Consider the following 20,356-nt stretch of genomic DNA (forward strand, 5'->3'; position numbering starts at 1 on the left):
TAATAATGGCCATGGCCACACATTCGAAGGTCACGAAAAGGGATGAAAAAAACAGAGGATAGTGAACGGAAGCAGAACAGAGACGACCAAACTCTACATGGTTGAAGACTTGCATTGCGTCACAATGGAATATGGAAATCGTGTGCCTAAAAATGGTAAGTCTTTCTGTATAATTGAACAAGCAGCATATTATTCACCATTCACACGTCAAAGAAAAGCTCTCCCGTTTTGAACTTTTAAAGTGCAATAATTGAGCACGTGGCCCCCAACCCAATGTGTTTTATTTGATTCACTTCACGTCAAGAGTCAATCGTTATGCTTTGCTTTTAGTCACATTCAATGGCCATGATGGTATCGAAAACCCTTTCATTTTGTTGCTTTTGGCTTCCATAATTTGCTCAACTCATCACTGTTATCTTCAGCGTTCTTTGCTCTTCCATTCTCAAAACCCTTTCATTTCGTAGCTTTTGGCTTCCGTTTTCTTGTTTTCCTTTCTTTGTGTTTTGCTTGCTCTGTTGTTTCCTTCTCATCTCTTGTCCTCCACCTCAAAGCATCGGCTTCTTACGTTCCTCTACTTTCCACCCAAAAAACCAGAAACCTTTCACTCTTATTCTTATTTGCCTCTTTGTTCATAGCTATATAGCTAATGGAGAATGCCGCCATCTCCAATTTCTCAACGTTTTGATTATCTGGATTGCTCACATCGCTATTCTTTCATTGGTCTTGCTATTTTCATTTTTGGGTCTGCTTGATCCTCTGTTTTCTCTGTTCTTCTGTCATTCGTTTTACTTGTCTGTTGAATTTAAAAAAAAAAAAATGGAAGATGTTGGTACTGGCGCTGCTGCTAACATTTCTTCGCAGATTGCGAAAGGCATCTTCCAAGAAATTAAACGCCATATCAAATATGTAATCATCTATAAGAAAAATGTCGACAAGTTCGACCATAAACTTCAGATGTTGAAAGCTGAAAGAACAAGTGTGCAGCAAGAGGTTGGTGCTGCAGACAGGAATGGGGAGAAGATAAAGGCGGACGTTCAACATTGGAACAAGACAGTGGACAAGGTAATCGACGAAGAGGTGAGGAAGGTGAAGGATCTTCAAGACAAAGCAAAGAACAAGTGCTTCATTGGCATGTGTCCCAATATTAAGTCTCGCTACCAGCTTAGCAGGAAGGCAGAAGAAGTTGTCGTGACTGTAGACGACCTTATCCAACGAAAAGGTCAATTTAACGGAGTTGGATACCGTGATGTTCCAGAAGTTATATTGGATGCATCTCCTAAAGACTTTGAGACCTTTAAATCAAGAGAAAAGGTCTTCAACGATATCATGGAGGCAGTGAAAGATGCTGCTGTCAGCATGATAGGGGTGCACGGGATGGCTGGTGTGGGTAAAACATCACTAGTCAATGAAGTTGCCAGACAAGTCCAAGAGGTTAAGTTATTTGATTCGGTGGTTACCGTGAATGTGACTCAGACTCCGGACATTCAGAAAATTCAAGATCAAATTGCAGAGTTGTTGGGTCTAAGACTTGAAGATAAGAGTACGGTTGTAAGAGCACGTAGATTGTGCGAAAGGTTGAAGAAAGAGAAGCAGGTTCTCGTTGTTTTAGATAATGTTTGGAAGAAATTGGATCTGGAGGAAGTTGGAATTCCATTTGAAAATCAACACAAGGGATGCAAGATATTGTTGACGTCAAGAGATCAAAATGTTTTCTCCAATGAGATGGATGTTAAGGAAACTTTTCCAATTGATGTTTTAGACGATGAAGAAGCTTGGGACTTGTTTAAGCAGAGGGCTGGGGACAATGTTGAAAGCGTTGAGTTGCGATCTACAGCAATTGAGGTAGCCAAAAGATGTGCAAGATTGCCGCTGGCCATTGCAACAGTTGCACGGGCATTGAGAAATAAAAGTTTATTTGCTTGGAAGGATGCTTTACGGCAACTACAGAGGCCTTCCCCCAACAACTTCAATGGGATAGCTGCAGCCGCATATTCAGCTATAGAGTTGAGTTACAATCATTTAGAAAGTGATGAACTTAAACAAGCTTTCCTACTTTGCACTCTACTACGCCGTGACTCAAGCATTGATTACTTGTTGCAATGTGCCATTGGTTTGGGCTTAATTAATGGTGTCAGCACCGTGGAGGAAGCACGAAATAGGTTGCTAACAATAGTGAGTAACCTCAAAGCCTCTTGTTTGTTACTTGATAGTAACCTCAATGACCGTTCCTTTGATATGCATGATCTTGTTTATGATGTCGTCATGTCAATCGCTTCTAAGGACAATCATGTCTTTGCATTAAACGAGAAGGATGTTCTAAAAGATTGGCCAGATGGAGAGATAATGAAAAAGTGGAACAAGATTTATTTGAAATATCCTAGTATAATTGGAGAGCTTCCTGACGAGTTGAATTGTCCAGAGGTTGTTCTTTTCATTTTGCTTAGCAAAGATCTTTCCCTCAAAATGCCACCCAACTTCTTTAACGAAACAAAAAATCTTAAAGTCTTAGATTTGAGTGATATGCAATTTTCTTCTTTACCTTTGTCAACTTGTCTCTTTGCAAGCCTTCGTGCATTGTTCCTAAATCAATGTGAATTGAGAGATATAACCATTATTGGAGAGCTTAAGAATTTAGAAATTCTTAACCTTTCATATTCTGATATCAAAATTCTCCCTAAAGAAATTGGACGACTGGTTAAATTAAAGCGGTTAGATTTAGGTCATTGTACTAAACTCAAAATAATTTTACCAGGTGTCTTGTCAAGCTTGTCTAAATTAGAAGAATTATATATGGGTGGCACCTTTATTCAGTGGGAAGTAGGTGGACATGCCAACCAACGAGGCAATATTGCTAGTCTTGCTGAATTGAATACTCTGTCTTGTTTGACAACTCTAGAAGTCCATATTCCTGACCCAGAGGCCATGTCAGGAGGCTTGCTCTTTAAAGATTTGCAGAAGTTGGAAAGATACAAGATTTTCATAGGAAAGGAATGGGAATGGTTTGGTGAGTATGAGTATTCAAGGACTCTGAAACTCAAGTTAAGTACGAGCATTGATCATTTGAGTCATGAATTTAAGTTGTTGTTGAAGAGAATTGAAGGTCTATATTTAGATGAACTTGAAGGTGTCAAGATTGCAATGCAAGAGTTCATAGATGAAGAAAGCTTACCGTATTTGAAAAATCTCCATATCCAAAATGGTTCGATGATCCAATATATCATTAATGATGATGGTGCAGCTAATAAAAATGAATTTCTTCAATTACAATCTTTGACACTTCAAAATCTACCTCAGCTCATTAGCTTTTGTTCTGAAGACGAAAACGGCTCTACCTCCAGGGTTCAACATGAGTTGCCTCTATTTAGTGAAAAGGTATTTATTATTTTTCATTTTTTACTCATTCTAAGGCATATGTTGATCTCATTTATTATTTTCTTAACATTTTCTTCTTATGAACAGCCAATGTTCTCAAATGTTAAATTAGTATTTATTTAGAATCTCCCTCCTTCGCTTTTTTGCTAATTGACCTTGAATATCTATTATGGGTAAAAACTTACATTGAATATCTATTTTAAATTTGACACTCTATAATCTGTTCATAAAAATTGTCTAGTGCTGTACTGATCCTTTGTTAAAGTTATATGTAAGAGCCTAGCATAATTGTAAGATGAGTGAGGGCATAGTTAGAGATCTTAGGTTTGAGATTTTGTTCATTCAGATAAATAAATTTCAATATATATATACATTCTAAAAAAAACTAATGCCTTCTCCTCCCTTTAAAGAAACATGTTGCCCCATTGTGTGAAAGCCATTTCCTTTTGTTTCGATTTACGCTACCATCCACGGTTGATAAACCGAACCGTGTCATAGTGCCCATTTTAAAGCCTGAACATCAACAAAACCCACTTCAGTGATTGTTTAATACATTAGAAATTACTTCTCTTTAAAACAGAAGTAATTATTTCTCCTGAACTCAGTTGCCATTGAATTGGCAAACCCATTCCTTCCTTTTTAATCATAGAATGTTATGTAATTATGCTAAATAAGCTAGTCTTTCTTCCGTTGTTGTTTTCTTTTTTTTTTCGTACTATTTTTAATCTAGATTAATTACATGTCTGCAGTCGTTGTTCACTCGCTTGGAGAATTTGCGGTTGTCCTCAATTAGTGTTGAAAGGATATGGCATGATTCTTTCTGCAATCATGAGAATTTGACAAGATTGATCATCGAGGGTTGTGGCAACTTAAAACGTTTATTATCATTTTCTATGTCTAGGAAGCTAGTGCATCTCAAATGCTTTGAGATAATTGGATGCAAGTGCTTAAGAGAGATAATTTTTGCAGAGGATATAGAGGAAGAAAGCAAAGATAAGATTTTATTTCCTCAATTAAACTCTCTAAAGTTACAGGATCTTCAGCATCTCATTGGATTTTTGTTAGGACATCAGAATATTGAATTTCCATCCTTGAAGTCACTAAAGATAGAGAAATGCCCAGAACTAAAGGGGTTCATATACGAATCTACAATGGAAGGGAGCCAAAGTTTTTCTAGTCAAGTTCTCTTTGACGAAAAGGTAGAGTATTGTTAGCATTCTTTATTATCCATGTTTTCCCATTGCCATGCTTTTGGCCTTGATTATAGGAACAATGCTTCCAAACATTTCATTAATTGGCATGAATTAATTACACACAGGTTGCGTTTCCTAGTTTGGAGGAACTTTTTATTTCCAAATTGAGAAATATGAAGATGATATGGCAGAACCCACTCGCTGTGAATTCCTTTCACAAACTACAAGAAATGGAAGTTGAAGAATGTGACCAGCTGCTGACCATTTTTCCATCTAATATGTTGAGAGCATTTCAAGGACTGCAAACTCTAAAAGTTCAGAAATGTGTTTCGGTAGAAGAAGTATTTGAAGTCGGAAGGTCAAATATGGAGGAAACAGGTGCTGTCACCACTCAACTAAGACAGTTGTACATTTGGTATCTACCAAACCTCAAGAATATTTGGAAAAATGATCCCAAAGGAATTTTTACATTTGAAAATCTGCGGGTAATAAGTGTTTGGGATTGTTGCAGTCTGAAGAATGTATTTCCAGCCTCAGTAGCCAAAGTTCTTCCACAACTTAGAGATCTTCTGATAGCTGATTGCAGAGTGGAGGAAATTGTTTCTAAGGAGGAAGGATTGGAAACAGTCGTCACTTTTGTGTTTGATCAAGTATGCTACCTTTTTCTTTGGCGGCTACCAGATCTCAAATGTTTTTACCCGGGGGCACATACGACAAAGTGGCCAATGTTAAAAAAGTTAAAAGTATCTGGCTGTGACAAAATGAAGATACTTGGTACAGAACGTCTCAGCATCTCAGATACGGCTAAAGTGGATGGACAACTTGAGTCCACTTTAATCCAACCCCCACTTTTGTTGGCTGAAAAGGTTTGCATGTGCCTCCACCTCCACTCTTTCTCAACTGATTAAAGATGCTCAACCTGTACGTGAAAAGCTATTTCCAACTTTTTATTAACAAACTAGAGTGCCAAAAATCATTTTAATCAAATGTAATTTTACAAAAAATCATTAAATACAACCAAATCAAATTTTTATTATTGTTATTATTTTTATGGCAAATTGCATATGTCAATGACTAGCTAGATGAATTTATATAAATTAAGTTGTATGTAATGCTTTTAAAAAAAAATCACTTCCATGTTTTGATTTCACTCACAAATACAGATGATAACTTCAAGTTTGCTAGTTTCAAAGAGAAAAAGCAAAAAAATAGTGGTACATTAAACATTTAGTCACTTAATGTTTCAAAAATTTCTATTTAGTCATTCAATTTTAAAAAATTCTTATTTTAAATTTTTATTAGTACAATAATTTTTGCATTGTTGAAAGAAGAACATTGACTCCAAAACTGTTACTTTATTGGTTTTCAGGTCATCCCTAAATTAGAAAAATTGTCACTAAATAGTGATGACATTGCAATGATAAGTGAGAGTCAATTTTCAAGAAGCCTTTTTCGTGAAATAAAAAGACTTAGGGTGTCCAACTCTGGTGATGAATCTGTTGTTTTCCCAATTACTTTCCTTGAAAGATTTGACAATCTAGAAAAGCTTGTGGTGATTTATTATGAATTCAAAGAGCTTTTCTGCAATGAAAGAGATAGTGGTATGGAGACATATGCTGGGACACTGCCCACCATCAGAAGCTTAAAATTGATTCGTCTTCATAATCTCAAACATTTATGGAAGCAGGACGTACAAGTAGACCGCATTCTCCCTAATCTCGAAACTCTTAAAGTCCACCTGTGTGACAAACTTATTAGTTTAGGATCATCCTCAGCATCGTTTCAAAATCTCTTGACGTTGGATGTGTGGAGCTGTGGCGCAATGATATGCTTAGTTACATCTTTAGCAGTCCAAAGTCTGGCCCAACTCAAAAAATTGAGGATAAGAGAGTGCATTTTCATGAAGGAAATAGTTGGAAATGTGGGTGACGAAGCAACATACGACATTGTTTTCAGCAAGCTGAAAAGTTTGGAACTCTGTGATTTGCCGCAAATTGAAAGCTTTTGTTCAAGCAACCACACATTTGGATTCCCATCTTTAGAAGAAGTAATTGTGAGCAGATGTCCCCAATTGGAGATTTTTTGTAAGGGAGTTTTAAATGCTCCAATGCTGCAAAGAGTACAAGTAACAGATAAAGATGGTAAGGGATATTGGGGTGGCGACCTTAACAGCACTGTCCAACAATTGTACGCCGAGAAGGTACTTACTTATTTTAATTTATCTAACCAATTAGTTGTCTTTGTAAGGCTTTTTTTGTTGGTTGATGCTTTTGTTTGCTTAATTTGACTTAAGGTTTCTATTTTTGTTTCTTTCGTTTTTGTGGTTACCTTTGAACTAAATCTTTCTTTCTTTGTTGGATTTTGTAGGTTGGATACAAAGGAGTTGAGTATGTAGTACTTTCCGAATTTTCCAAGTCAATAGAAATATGGAAGGACAATCTTCAAGGAGTTTTAGATTTCGTAAATCTTAAACATTTGGAAGTTTGTGACTGTAATAACTTGAAGTACATATTGACTGTTTCCATGGCTTTGGATCTTCAGCAATTGACAGTGATAAAAGTAAACAATTGCCCTATGATGGAGCACATAATCACAAATGAAGAAGCAGAGGAAGCAGCAATGAATTCAATAGTGTTGCCCAGGCTTCAGGGAATAACTCTTGAGTCATGTTCCAACCTGAGGAGCTTTTGTTTGGGAAGTATTATAATGGAGTGTCCATCTTTGCAACTTATCCATGTAGATGATTGTCCAGAAATGTTTGCGATGGCATCTACATTTGCAGCAGAGAAGGATGCAGAGACAGTTGCAGCCTTTTTCAATGATAAGGTTAGTCTCTGCACATGGTTTCTTCACATTTAAAATGTTTTTCTTTCCAAAGTTTAACTTCTTTTTGGCTGCTAATAATATAGGGAAACTTAAATTCCATTAAAATGTTTCTTTTTGTCTTTTCTTTATCACTCTTCTTTTTTTTTTTTTTGTTATGTATTCTCAAGTTTTAAATGTTTGATTCCCCTTTCCTTTTTTACATTTTTTCCTTTTTTCCTTTTTTACATTAAAATCTGCTATATTATTGACACAATCAATAAATTTAGCAGGTGGCTTTCCCTCAATTAGAGAAGTTGACTCTCAAAGGAATGACAAACTGCAGAAAGATATGGCCTGATCAACTGGTTGGTGATTCATTTTGCAAACTAAATGATTTGTGGGTGCTCGAATGCAATCGACTGTTGAATATTTTTCCACTTAGTATGAGGGCAAGACTCCAGAATCTAGAGGATTTCCGAATAAGAGGTTGTGATTCATTAGAAGAAATATTTGAACATGAAGCGCTCAATACCAACGACTTACATTCAGTGACTGCCACTCAATCCATTGCGGAAGAAACAACCACTAATTTTGTATTTCCTACACTCACATACTTGAAACTTTATATGCTGCCCAGATTGAGGAGTTTCTGCTCTATGGTACATACTACGGAGTGGCCATCATTAAAGAAAATGTGGATATATGGATGTCACAAAATGGAGATATTTGCTTCAGAAAATATTCGGAGCTTTGGAGAATCAACAAATCAACAACCCCTGTTTTGGGTAAATGAGGTATTTGAACACAAAACTATGTTAAATTTTTAAACATTTAGTATGCTCTTGATTTTCAATGTAAATTTATATGGTTTGTTGAGTCAAAACTCAATCAAATCCAAATAGATTTTTTTTTATTTTTTCTTATAATTCTCACAAGCATGTCTCAGTATTGCTCCAATATTGTAGCTTGCACATAAGATTTATCTTTAAATAACTATATTCACTCAATTAAGGTGTTCTCATCTTGCTTAACTCATATAGATGCATCATATGGCACTTTTAGATTAGGCTTTAAGGAGTGTTTCGAAAAAGATAAATTAGATGAGACAAATTCATGTATATGAAAATTTGGTATTAGGCAATTTATCAGAAAGAATTTTTCTATATATTGATATTCAGAAAACTCAAGCAATATAACATTTGAATTGTGTCTCCATCATTCTTATGTTGCATTCCCACCATAATATACAGAGTGTGTCTCACTGTTAGCTGCAAGAGCTTAGTTTGTAGAATAAATGAAACATTGACATCTTTAACTTTAGTCTAACACATTTGTTAATTTCCAGGTTACATTTCCCAATCTGGAAGAATTAAAATTGGAGTGGAATGACATTATGAAAGAGATATGGCATGGACAACTTAGAGCAAACTTTTTCTACAAACTAAAAGTTCTTGAGCTCATTCACTTTCCTGATCAATCAGCTGTTTTCCCACATTGTTTTATTCAGTCATTACCAAATTTAGAAAAGCTTGTTGTTAGTGAAGCTTCCTTTAGTCATATATTCCATTTTGAAGGATTTGATGGTGAGAAAAATCGTGCATCGGCAATCACTTCGTTGAATGAATTGGTGCTGTCTGAACTTCCTGAGCTAACACATCTTTGGAAGGAAGAATACCACCCCATAGCAGCTTTCTGTGAACTGAGAACTCTTCAAGTGCGGGATTGTGGCAAATTAAAGATTTTAGCGCCATCAGCAGTGTCTTTTGAAAATTTAACAACTTTGGAAGTTTCAAGATGTCATGGATATGTGAATTTGATAGCATGCTCAACAGCTAAGAGCCTAGTGCAACTCACAAGAATGACCATAACTGATTGTGAGATGATAGAGAAAATCATAGCATGTGAGTCTGAGGAAGTGAAAGGAGACATTGTTTTTACTGAACTGAAGTATTTGCAACTAAGTTGTCTACCAAATATGGCTAGCTTCTGCTTAGGGGATCACAACTTGGAATTCCCTATCTTGGAGAAAATGATTGTGAGAGAATGCCCAAAGATGAAGATTTTCTGCCAAGGAGATTTAAGCACACCACAACTCCAAAAAGTGATATTGACAGAAGATGGAGATGAAGAAAATGGGCAGTGGGAAGGCGATCTTAAAACTACTATAAAACGGATGTTTGAAGAAGAGGTAAGTATCAATTTGAAAGATTTTCTTATGTTGCTTTGGTTTCTTATTTTGATTTTTCAGTAGCATGCGTTAGCTTTTCCTTTGTCACCCCATACTTGTTAAAACTACTAATATATAAAGTAGAGCTGTTGCAGAATTAATTTAGCATAGAGCTTCTAACTATTTTCCTTTTTATAATGGAAATTTACTATAAAACTGTAGTTTTGGTGCTTTTCATTAATTTAAGGAACTCTTGATTAATTTTTATGAGTACAGAATGTCAAAAATTCTGAAAACCACTAAGTTTACCTTTTAGTTGCTCAAGTAGGAAGAGGGAAGTATTGTTTTTGTACTTGTGAGAGGCTACATGTTCCTTGGATTGAAGTGACATGGTTAAGTAGATCTTCTACTTCCATAATCTTCATTTTTCTACTTCATTTCCTTCACCACACCTGACTGGTTTGTTTTTTTTCTCCTTCAATTTTGGATTGCCAATTAATTAATTTTTTTATTAATTAATTTATAGAAGAAATAACAGGGAACTGGTTTGTTTAAAAGTGATTGATTTATATACCCTTATCAACTTATTAATTTATGAAATTAAAAAATTATCACTTATTTTTTATTATCAATTAAATTATTTAGTAGGATTTGTAACATTGAAAATGTGAAATTGCAATTAGTAATAGGAAATATTGATGGCTGATACATAGTTGAAATGTATGAATGTGTAACATGAAGCTGGTCATTTTCTAATTGGATATTTGCTGGGGGTTCCTCCAAAAGGTTATAGAATACCAAGCATAGAGGAGTTGCAAGATGATAGATGTGCTACTGGAAGTGTAGACGAGTCTCTTCAAGTGAGTAAGAATATTGTTGTCATTACTACGCTTCATTAGTTTGTATTGCCTTACTGATCAAGAAAAGGAATAGTTTGATGCTAATTTTATGTTATGATGGTTATGCTAACTTGCTAAGACAACTTAGAAGTTTTGTATATCTGCACTTTGCAGGCCAGTGCTCGTAGCATTTCACACAAGGTGAGAAGCTCTCTTTTTCTCCTGTTAGCTTCAACTATACTGCAACTCTTGGGTTCTACCACTGTAATTGTTTGAGGGCCCTTCTTTGGTCTTGATGGCTAGATGCATGCTGCACCCGCATCATTAAGTTCCTAGGTTCGAGGGCTAATAGAAGAATTGACTGAAAGCTCGTCCGAAAAGCACAATAGAAATCAGAAAATAGATATGACTTGTAGGATAGCAAGAGATGAAGCAACTTCAACTGGTACTAATAAAAACTATTAACTATAGTTTGATAGTCTAACAGGAATAATTTGTTCATCTGTTCTTTTGTAATGCTTTTTCTTTTAGTATCATAGGTAGGTGATGACTAAGGAAAAGAAAAATTATTAAAGAATGAAATGGTCTCCAAGTCTTTATGGTGTAAAGTGCATGGAATTTGGTTTTTTTGCAGTATTTCCACTTCCAAAATATCACTGAAGGTGAGGGAAGAAATGTGGGAAGAGATGAATCACAAGCATGCTAATATTGGCATTTCATAGAACTCAAGCTTCGTTCCAGAGTCAGAGCCTCATAGGTACAGTCAAACAGAGTGCATTCTACAAACCTGAGACACGCACGCATACCAAGTGCAATGGTCTTATTAATCACTCGCATCATATTTCTGCCTGATACTATGCTTTGCAGACTCTGAACAACTTTTTATGCGTGGTCTTAGGAAGCCTAGTCGCTGAGCATCTACAATTTGGATGCATAGAGGGACTCCATGATGATGTTGACAAGGTACATTCTTCTGTTCAAATGATGTTGCCATGAGGTATTTTCAGATTACTAACTGCTAGTGCTTCCCATTAATGGAAGCAGCTGGATAAAGTACTTAGCTGGTTGGGTTACACTGCGATCAAGTTAGATGGGCTGCATCGAATACCATTACAATAGAAGATGCTGCTGTTGGGAGAGAAATCGAGCTGGTTCGCAAGCTCTATCAGAGCATCCCTCAATCTGCTGCCCTTTGTGAGAGTGGCCAGAACAGTTGTAGAGTGGTTTCCACAAGCAAAAATTTCTTCAATTTATTGCCCATGATGTAACTAGCATTATAATTAAGCGCTGTCTTCTACTTCATGTTCAAATTGCATGTAAGTTGGCTATGATTAGAACTTTGTAGTTCAACTTGAACTCTTAGATAGTTCTGTTTTTACATTTAGCAGGATCCAATGAGCAATACATGAAGATTGTACAGTCTACAACATCATCTTGGTCCGTTCTTGCTCATCCAGGAAAGGAAATTCAGACAAAAACCATTGTTTCTGATGATTTTTTGTACCACAGAAACTTGCAAACAGACCAAGGCAGATTAAACTCCCAAAACAATGAGAGAAAGAACAGGAAAAAAGAATCATGCAAATTCAATATAATTAACTTGATACATTACTGCTTTGCTCAAAAAGATACCATAAAAGAGTTCAGAACCCCAAAATCAAAGAACCCTAAAACTAAACCATCCTATATTATACAGCTGGTCAAAAAAAAAAAAAAACCCAAAAACAAAACAAAGAAGAAAAAGCGGACTAAAACTCCTGAGAAGCAGATCCAATATCACCCTTGCCCTTTCCCATTTTCTTTGGAAGAAGGGTTTGGTGAATGTTGGGCAAAACACCTCCATTTGCAATGGTAACCGAACCCAAAAGCTTGCTTCGCTTCTCATCATTCCTCACTGCTAGTTAGATGTGTCTTGGAACAATTCGATTCTTCTTGTTGTCTCTCGCTGCGTTGCCAGGAAGCTCTACTAACTCACAAGCTAAAAGCTTGTTGCAAGTCACAAGAATGACCATAACTGATTGTGAGATGATAAAGGAAACCATAGCATGTGAGTGTGATGAAGTGAAAAGAGGCATTGTTTTTACCCAACTGAAGTATTTGCAACTAAGCGGTCTACCAACTCTGGCTAGCTTTTGCTTAGGAGATCATAACTTTGAATTCCCTGCCCTAGGGAAAATGATTGTGAGAGAATGCCCAAAAATGAAGATTTTTTGTCAAGGATATTTAAGCACACCACAACTGCAAAAAGTGATATGGACAAAAGATGAAGATGAAGAAAATGGGTGGTGGGAAGGTGACCTTAAAACTACTATAACACGGATGTTTGAAGAAAAGGTAAGCATCGATTTAAAAGATTTTCTTATGTTGCTTTGTTTTCTTATTTTGATATTTCAATTAGCTTTTCCTTGTTATCCCATACTTATTAAAAGGTTGCTCGAATGAGAAAACCATACTAATACATAAAGCAGAGCTGTTGCAGAATTAGTTCATTAATTTAGCATAGAGCTTCTAATTATTAATAAAGAAATTTACTATAAAATTATCGTTTCGGTGTCTTCTATAACATATCCAATTTCAGAAATTCTTAATTTTTATAATTTCAAAATATCGAAAATTCTAAAGACCATTGAATTGATTCTTTAGTCTGCTCAAATTGAAAGAAGAAAATATTGTTTTTGTACTTGCGAGACACTACATGTTCCTTGGGTTGAGGTGAGATGGTAAGTTGATCTTCTACTTCCATAGTCTTCATTTTTCTACTTTATTTCCTTCGCCGTGGCTTAGTTGCTTTGTTTTTTTTTTTCTTGATTTTCGAATTGCCAATTAAAAGCAAGATAAGAATTTGTCTATTAATCGTTTGCACCGATGACAGACAAAAGAATGAACTGCATAGATCGAGTGCACTTTGACTCTCCGGTAGACGTAATCCGAACTCCACCCAATTTCGATCTCTCGAAACAGCGTCACGAAGCTCTACAAAGGGTTGACAAAGAGCTCTCGAAGCGCAATTTCAGAACTAAAAGAAAGTTGAAGTTCAATTAATCTAATGTGAGATGTTAGAAGTTGTTTTTATTTTTATTTTTTGCATAAATAAAGAAAGGAAAAAAAGTAGAGGAATGGAACAAATAATATGGACAAAATAGAATATAACATAGGAAAGAAAAGAAAAAGAAGAAAAAAGAGAAAATTAAAAGCTAAAAAAATCAACAGATAATTAATAGTATTATCATATAATTCTACTCATATAAATTTGTATAATTAACTTAACAAAGATATAAACCATTTAATGTAAAGAATCCTTGACTCTATTCCGAATAATAAAAGAAGTAATTGGGATGTTATATTTAATAAACTCAAAAGTTTAAGATTATACAGATAAATTTAACCAACCAATTATAATTCAAAGATGGAGGTTTGATTACCTTCCCGAATATATAAAAATTGAAGACTCGAAGCAGTGTGCTATAGCAGGATTCTAAAGGCAAGACAAAGAAAAAGTCACATATTCTTAATGAACAAAATCAGTCACTTTACTTGTGCAAATAATCAAGCTCTGATTCTACATTGTAACGTTTAAATTATTGTTATTTATTTCAGTTTCCAGTCATTCGATGCTTTCTTTTGCCTTGTCTTCTTTGCCACCCAATGCATCTTTTTCTTTTTCTCTATACCAAAACATCATCATTCTGTTTGTTTTCTTTTTGGAGAGAAGGAAAATCAAAAGATTATTCATTCCAAGATTCCTATAAGCAAATGTGACGGCCGGGGAAAGTGTTGAAAGCACTGAGTTGCGATCTACAGCAATTGAGGTAGCCAAAAGATGTGCAAAATTACCGTTGGCCATTGCAACAGTTGCAAGGGCCTTGAGAAATAAAAGCTTATATGCTTGGAATGATGCTTTACGGTAACTACAGAGGCCTTCCTCAAAAACTTCGCTGGGATATCCGCAGCCGTATATTCAGCTATAGAGTTGAGTTACAATCACTTAGAAAGTGAAGATCTTAAACAGGTTTTCCTGCTTTGCAGTCTACTGCATTGTGATAGCATCGATTACTTGTTGAGATATGCCATTGGTTTGGGTTTAACTAATGGTGTCAACACCGTGGAGGAAGCGCGAAATAGGTTGTTAACAATGGTGAGTAACTCTTGTTTTTTACTTGATAGTAACATCAATGACCAGTACTTTGATATGCATGATCTTGTTTTTGATGTCGCCATGTCAATCGCTTTTACATACAATCAAGTCTTTGCATTAAATGAGGAGGATGTTCTAAAAGATTGGCCTGATGGGGAGACAATGAAAAAGTGGAACAAGATTTGTTTGAAATATCATAGGGTTGGAGAGGTTCCTGACAAGTTGAATTGTCCACAGCTTGTTCTTTTCCTTATTTGTAGAAAGGATCTGTCCCTGAAAATGCCACCTAACTTCTTTAGGGAAACAACAAATCTTAAAGTCTTAGATTTGACTCAGATGCATTTCTCTTCTTTACCTTCATCAATTTGTCTTCTAACAAGTCTTCGTACATTGTGCCTAGATCAATGTGAATTGGGAGATATAGTCATTATTGGAGAGCTCAAGAATTTAGAAATTCTTAGCCTTTGAAATCTAATATCAAAACTCTAGCTAAGGGAATTGGGCAACTAGTTAAGTCGAAGTTATTGGATTTAAATGATTGTACTAAACTCAAAATAATTCCACCAGGTGTATTATCAAGTTTGTCCAAATTAGAAGAATTATATATGGGTGACACGTTTATTCAATGGGAAGCAGGGGAACAGGCCAACCAACAAAGCAATGCTAGTCATTGTCTCGTTTGACCACTTTAGAAGTTCAAATTCCTAATGCTGAGGCCATGCTAGAAGGGTTGCTCTTTAAAGAGATGCAAAAGTTGAAAAGATACAAAGTTTTCGTAGGAAAGGAATGGGAATGGTTTGGTGAGTATGAGTATCCAAGGACTCAGAAACTCAAGTTAAGTACAAGCATTGATCATTTGGATCATGGAATTAAGTTGTTATTGAAGAACACCGAAGCTCTGTATTTCGATGAACTTAAAGGTATCAAGTTTGCAATGCAAGAGTTAAAAGATGAAGAAAGCTTGCTGCTGTTCAAGAATCTCCATATCCAAAATATTCAATGATCAAATATATCATTAATCATAATGGTGTAGTTGATAAAAATGAATTTCTTCAATTACGATCTTTGACACTTCAAAATCTATCACAGCTCATTGGCTTTTGTTCTGAAGAAAAAAGCAGCTCTACCTCCACAGCTCAACATGATCAGTTGCCTCTTTTCAATGATAAGGTATTTATTAACTTCCATCTTTTACTCATTCTAAGGCATATGTTAATCTTATTTTTAAATTCTTTAAGATTCTTTCTTATGATCGACCAATGTTCTCGGATGTTAAATTTGTATTATTTTAGAATCTCCTTCCTTCACTTCTTTGCTAGATGCCCCTGAATATATATTATGAGTAAAAACATACATTGAGCATCCATTATAAATATAGAAGAAGAAAGCAAAGATAAGATTTTGTTTCCTCAATTAAGCTTTCTAAAGTTATAGGATCTTTAGCATCTTGTTGGATTTTTCTTAAAAGATCAGAATATTGAATTTCCATTCTTGAAGGCATGATGATAGAGAACTGCCCAGAAATAAAAGGGTTCATATACAAATCTTTGACGGAAGGGAGCCAACGTTTCTCTAGTCAAGCTTTCTTCAACGAAAAAGTAGATTAATTAGCATTCTTTATTGAACATGTTTTTCCCATTGCCATGCTTTTGGCCTTGATTATAGGAACAAATGCTTCTAAAATTTTCATTAATTGGCATGAATTAATTACATACAGGTTGCATTTCTTAGTTTGGAGGGACTTTCTATTTTCAAATTGAGAAGCATCAAGATGATATGGCAGAACCAGCCCGCTACGAATTCCTTTGGCAAACAACAAGGAATGAAAGTTCAAGAATGTGATGAGTTATTGACCATTTTTCCATCTAATATGTTGAGAGCATTTCAAGGACTGCAAAAATCTATTAGTGAACAATTGTGTTTTGCTAGAAGAAGTATTTGAAGTCAGAAGGTCAAATATGGAAGAAACATGTGCTGCAACCACTCAACTAGGAGAGTTGTATATTGTGGATCTACCAAGCCTCAAGTATATTTGAAAAAATGATCCCAAAGGAATTTTTACATTTGAAAATCTGCGGGTAATAAGTATTTGGCGTTGTTTCAATCTGAAGAATGTATTTCCAGCCTCAGTAGCCAAAGTTCTTCCATAACTTAGAGATCTTCGGATAGCTGGTTGCAGAGTGGAGGAAATTGTTTCTAAAGAGGAAGGATTGGAAACAGTTGTCACTTTTGTGTTTGATCAAGTATCCTACCTTTGCCTTTTGAACCTACCAGAACTCGTATGTTTCTACTTGGGGGTGCATGCCACAGAGTGCCCAATGTTAAAAAGGTTAAATGTATTGGACTGTGGGAACATGAAGATACTCGGTATAGAACGTCTTAGCATCCCTGATAAGACTAAGGTCGATGGACAACTCGAGTCCACATTAATCCTTCCACCGCTTTCGTTGGCTAAAAGGTATGCGTGCACCTCCACCTCAACTCTTCTCTCAATTAATTAAGATGCTAACGTGTACATGAAAAGCTATTTGATTGATCCTTGTAATGTACAAAAAATCATTTTCATCAAATGTGATCTTCAAGAAAATCAGTAAATACTACCAAATCAATTTTTTATTTTTATATTTATTTTTATAGGAAATTGCATATGTCAATGACTAACTAGTTGAATTTATATAAATTAAGTGGTATGTAATATTTTGAAAAATAAATCACTTGCATGTTTTGATTTCACTCACAATTTCAGATGAGCATTTAGTCACTTAACTTTTCGAAAACTTCTATTTTTAGTCATTCAATATTAAAAAATAATGATTTGGTCACCAACATTTGTGAAAGTTATTTTTTTTAACACTTAATAATTAGAAAAAAAAAGTCAATCATTAGCTTTTTTAGAGAAAAAAAAGGTCAACCATTGGCTTCTAACAACTGAGTGATAAACATGAACTTTCACAAAGTTTGATAGCCAAATTGTGATTATTTAAAATTAAATGACCAAAATAAAAACTTATGAAAAATTAATTGAGTAAATGTGTAATTAAAATTGGAGTTTGTTTGAGTCCAACCCCTACCTTTAATCGTGAAAACAAGTACCAAGACTTGCCTACTCGCATATTGTGTTTGTGTGTGCACTTATTTTCTTTTTGGCTCCAAAACTATTTTTTCAGGACATCCCTAAATTAGAAAAATTGTCGCTAAATATTGATGACATTGCAATGATAAGTGAGTCAATTTTCAAGCAGCCTTTTTCGTTAAATAAAAGTTTTTAAGGTTTACAGCAACCCTGGTAAATCTGTTGTTTCCCCAAGTGCTTTCCTTGAAAGATTTGACAATCTAGAAAGCTTGTGGTGATTTCTTATGAATTCAAAGAGCTGTTCTGCAATGAAAGAGATAATGGTATGGAGACATATGCGGGGACACTGCCGATGATCAGAAGCTTAAAATTGATTCATCTTCATAATCCCAAACAATTATGGAGGCAGGACGTACAAGAAGACCACATTCCCCCGAATCTGGAAACTCTTAAAGTCTGGGATTGTGCCAAACTGATTAGTTTAGGATCATCCACAGCATCGTTCCAAAATCTCTTGATGTTGGATGTGTGGAGCTGCAAAGCAATGATATGCTTAGATACATCTTTAGCAGTCCAAAGTCTAGCCCAGCTCTAAAAATTGAGGTTAAGACAGTGCATTCCAATGAAGGAAATAGTTGGAAATGAGGGTGATGAAGCAACATACGACATTGTTTTCAGCAACTTGAAAAGTTTGGAACTTTGTGGTTGACCACAAATTAGAAGTTTTTGTTCAGGCAACGACACATTTGGGTTCCCGTCTTTAGAAAAAGTAATTGTGAGCAAATGTCCTGAAATGGAGATTTTCTGTAAGGGAGTTTTAAATGCGCCAATGCTGCAAAGAGTACAAGAAACAGATGAAGATGGTAAGGGACATTGGGGTGGTGACCTTAACAGTACTGTCCAACAACTGTACGTCGAAAAGGTACCTATGTAAGCAATTATTTATCTAACGAATTAATTGTCATTGTAAGGCTCTTTTTTGTTGCTGGATGCTTTTGTTTGCTTAATTTAACTTTAGGTTTTCTATTTTTATTTCCCTTTTGTTTGTGCGTACTTTTGAACTTAATCTTCCTTTCTTTGATGGATTTTGTAGGTTGGATACTAAGGAGTTGTGTATGAAGTACTTTCCAAATTTTCTAAGTCAATAGAAATATGGAAGGACAATCTTGAAGGAGTTTTAGATTTTGTAAATCTTAAATATTTGAAAATTTACAAATGTAAGAGCTTCAAGTCCATTTTTACTGTTTCCATGGTTTTGGAGCTTCAGCAATTGAAAGAGATAAAAGTAAAAAATTGCCATATGATGGAGCATATTATAACAAATGAACAATCAGAGGAAGCCGCAATGAATTTAATGGCGTTACCCAGGCTTAAGGTTATAATTCTTGAGTCATGTTCCAATTTGAGGAGCTTTTGTTTGAGAAGTATTACAATGGATGTCAGTCCAATTGTTAATATTATTAAAAAAATTATTATTTATATTGATATAGTATTTTTTTATTGATGTAGCATTAAATATGATGATATGTTAATGATGATGTGACATTTTTTTTATATTTCACATCATTCTTTTCAATGTTTTAAATTATGGAACACAAAAATTTAATTTTTCTTATTCAAACAATATTATTTTTCTAAATCCTATAAACCTATTAGTATTTTTTATTTGTTTCTTATGCAATTGTGTTTAAAATCATTAACTCACATTGAATAATTCAATGTCCACACTTATAAAATCCATTTTAATACTTGATCATGTCATATTGACATTACTATTACATTTTTTAAAAATACTACATCAGTAGTGTTATGTCATTATATTCAATGTCACGTCCAATAGCAAAGCTAATATTTTATGTTTGGAGAGATGAAAATAAAAAGTTCGATGTTTATAGAGATAAAATTATAATTTTTTAAAAAAATAGGGATAAAATTATAAATTTTAAAAAATAATAAGTAAAAATTTTAAAATTTTAACTGTGAGGCCCTACTATCCCCTTCCTCTACTTCTAATCAAATCAATAAAAAAATTCCATGTCAACATAAGCAAACGTCATATTAATATAAATAATAGAAAATTTTATCACATTGAATTGATATTGTATTTTTAGAAATTACATAGATTCAATTTTTAAAAGTATTATATAAAAATTAAATTAACCATTATAATATAATATAAAGACTAATGTCATAATTTAATAAAAAATTTATATTCAGCCACCCCCATTACACTTGCTCGAGTTTTTAAATCTCGTGATGCGACCGCTTTGTCGGGTAACCAGAAAATATCCTATACATCCCCACTTTCCATTTAATGGATAAAGAATATACACTTGCCTCACATGGGAAATTGTGTTCCCTAAGGATTTCTTTTTATTGTGAATTACACGACTTATTGAATTAAACAACAATAATAAAAATTATCTAATTCTTGAAATTAACATAAAAGTCTCCATCTAAGCTTGATTCAACCTGAAAGAAATAGTAAGCTCGGACTTAGTTAAATTTATAAAACTCATATATATTCACTATTGACATTATATTTTCCCTTTTGAGTTCTAATTAACATATTTAAACTTTTCTGATCTCTTTTAACTTTTTTTTTTTAAAATGAGTTTTATTTTTTCGTTACTTGTAATATTATGACAAGTCTTTTAACTCAATTGACAGAATACTTTTGTGAGATAGAGTACTTGGTGCCGGAATTTAATTGTACATTTACAAAAGTTACACTGTGCATCAAGCAGAGACAGCAAGCAGAATCAGTAACGT

The 20,356-nt window shown here is 34.5% G+C and overlaps 2 protein-coding genes and 3 pseudogenes across 4 annotated transcripts; all 5 read left to right on the forward strand.

The window, feature by feature from the left end:
- The first annotated feature begins 317 nt into the window (after positions 1-317).
- On the forward strand, positions 318-6,702 carry LOC148763011 (putative disease resistance protein At4g27220). Its single transcript, XM_088806877.1, is given in 5 exon segments — positions 318-3,372; positions 4,122-4,571; positions 4,691-5,431; positions 5,935-6,567; positions 6,569-6,702. Coding segments are annotated over 5 exon segments (4,419 nt in total). The 5' UTR covers positions 318-816; the 3' UTR covers positions 6,608-6,702.
- Positions 6,703-8,755: 2,053 nt separating this feature from the next.
- LOC108662294 (putative disease resistance protein At1g61310) lies at positions 8,756-11,495 on the forward strand (annotated as a pseudogene). The gene is made up of 5 exons (XR_016026477.1): positions 8,756-9,558; positions 10,551-10,577; positions 11,011-11,133; positions 11,275-11,339; positions 11,421-11,495. The product of XR_016026477.1 is annotated as a putative disease resistance protein At1g61310 (transcript).
- A 3,352-nt stretch (positions 11,496-14,847) lies between these two features.
- Positions 14,848-17,012, forward strand: LOC148763012 (uncharacterized; annotated as a pseudogene).
- Positions 17,013-17,452: 440 nt separating this feature from the next.
- Positions 17,453-18,789, forward strand: LOC148763013 (uncharacterized; annotated as a pseudogene). Its single transcript, XR_016026384.1, has 3 exons — positions 17,453-17,467; positions 17,679-18,506; positions 18,678-18,789. The product of XR_016026384.1 is annotated as an uncharacterized LOC148763013 (transcript).
- Positions 18,790-18,833: 44 nt separating this feature from the next.
- Positions 18,834-19,099, forward strand: LOC148763014 (uncharacterized). The gene is made up of 2 exons (XM_088806698.1): positions 18,834-19,022; positions 19,094-19,099. Exons 1-2 carry the CDS (start codon positions 18,834-18,836, stop codon positions 19,097-19,099), a joined length of 195 nt encoding a protein of 64 aa, XP_088662824.1.
- The last annotated feature ends 1,257 nt before the right edge of the window (positions 19,100-20,356 follow it).

Source organism: Theobroma cacao, chromosome 5, assembly GCF_053813885.1.
Source record: "Theobroma cacao isolate CCN51 chromosome 5, ASM5381388v1, whole genome shotgun sequence".
Lineage (NCBI taxonomy): Eukaryota > Viridiplantae > Streptophyta > Magnoliopsida > Malvales > Malvaceae > Theobroma > Theobroma cacao.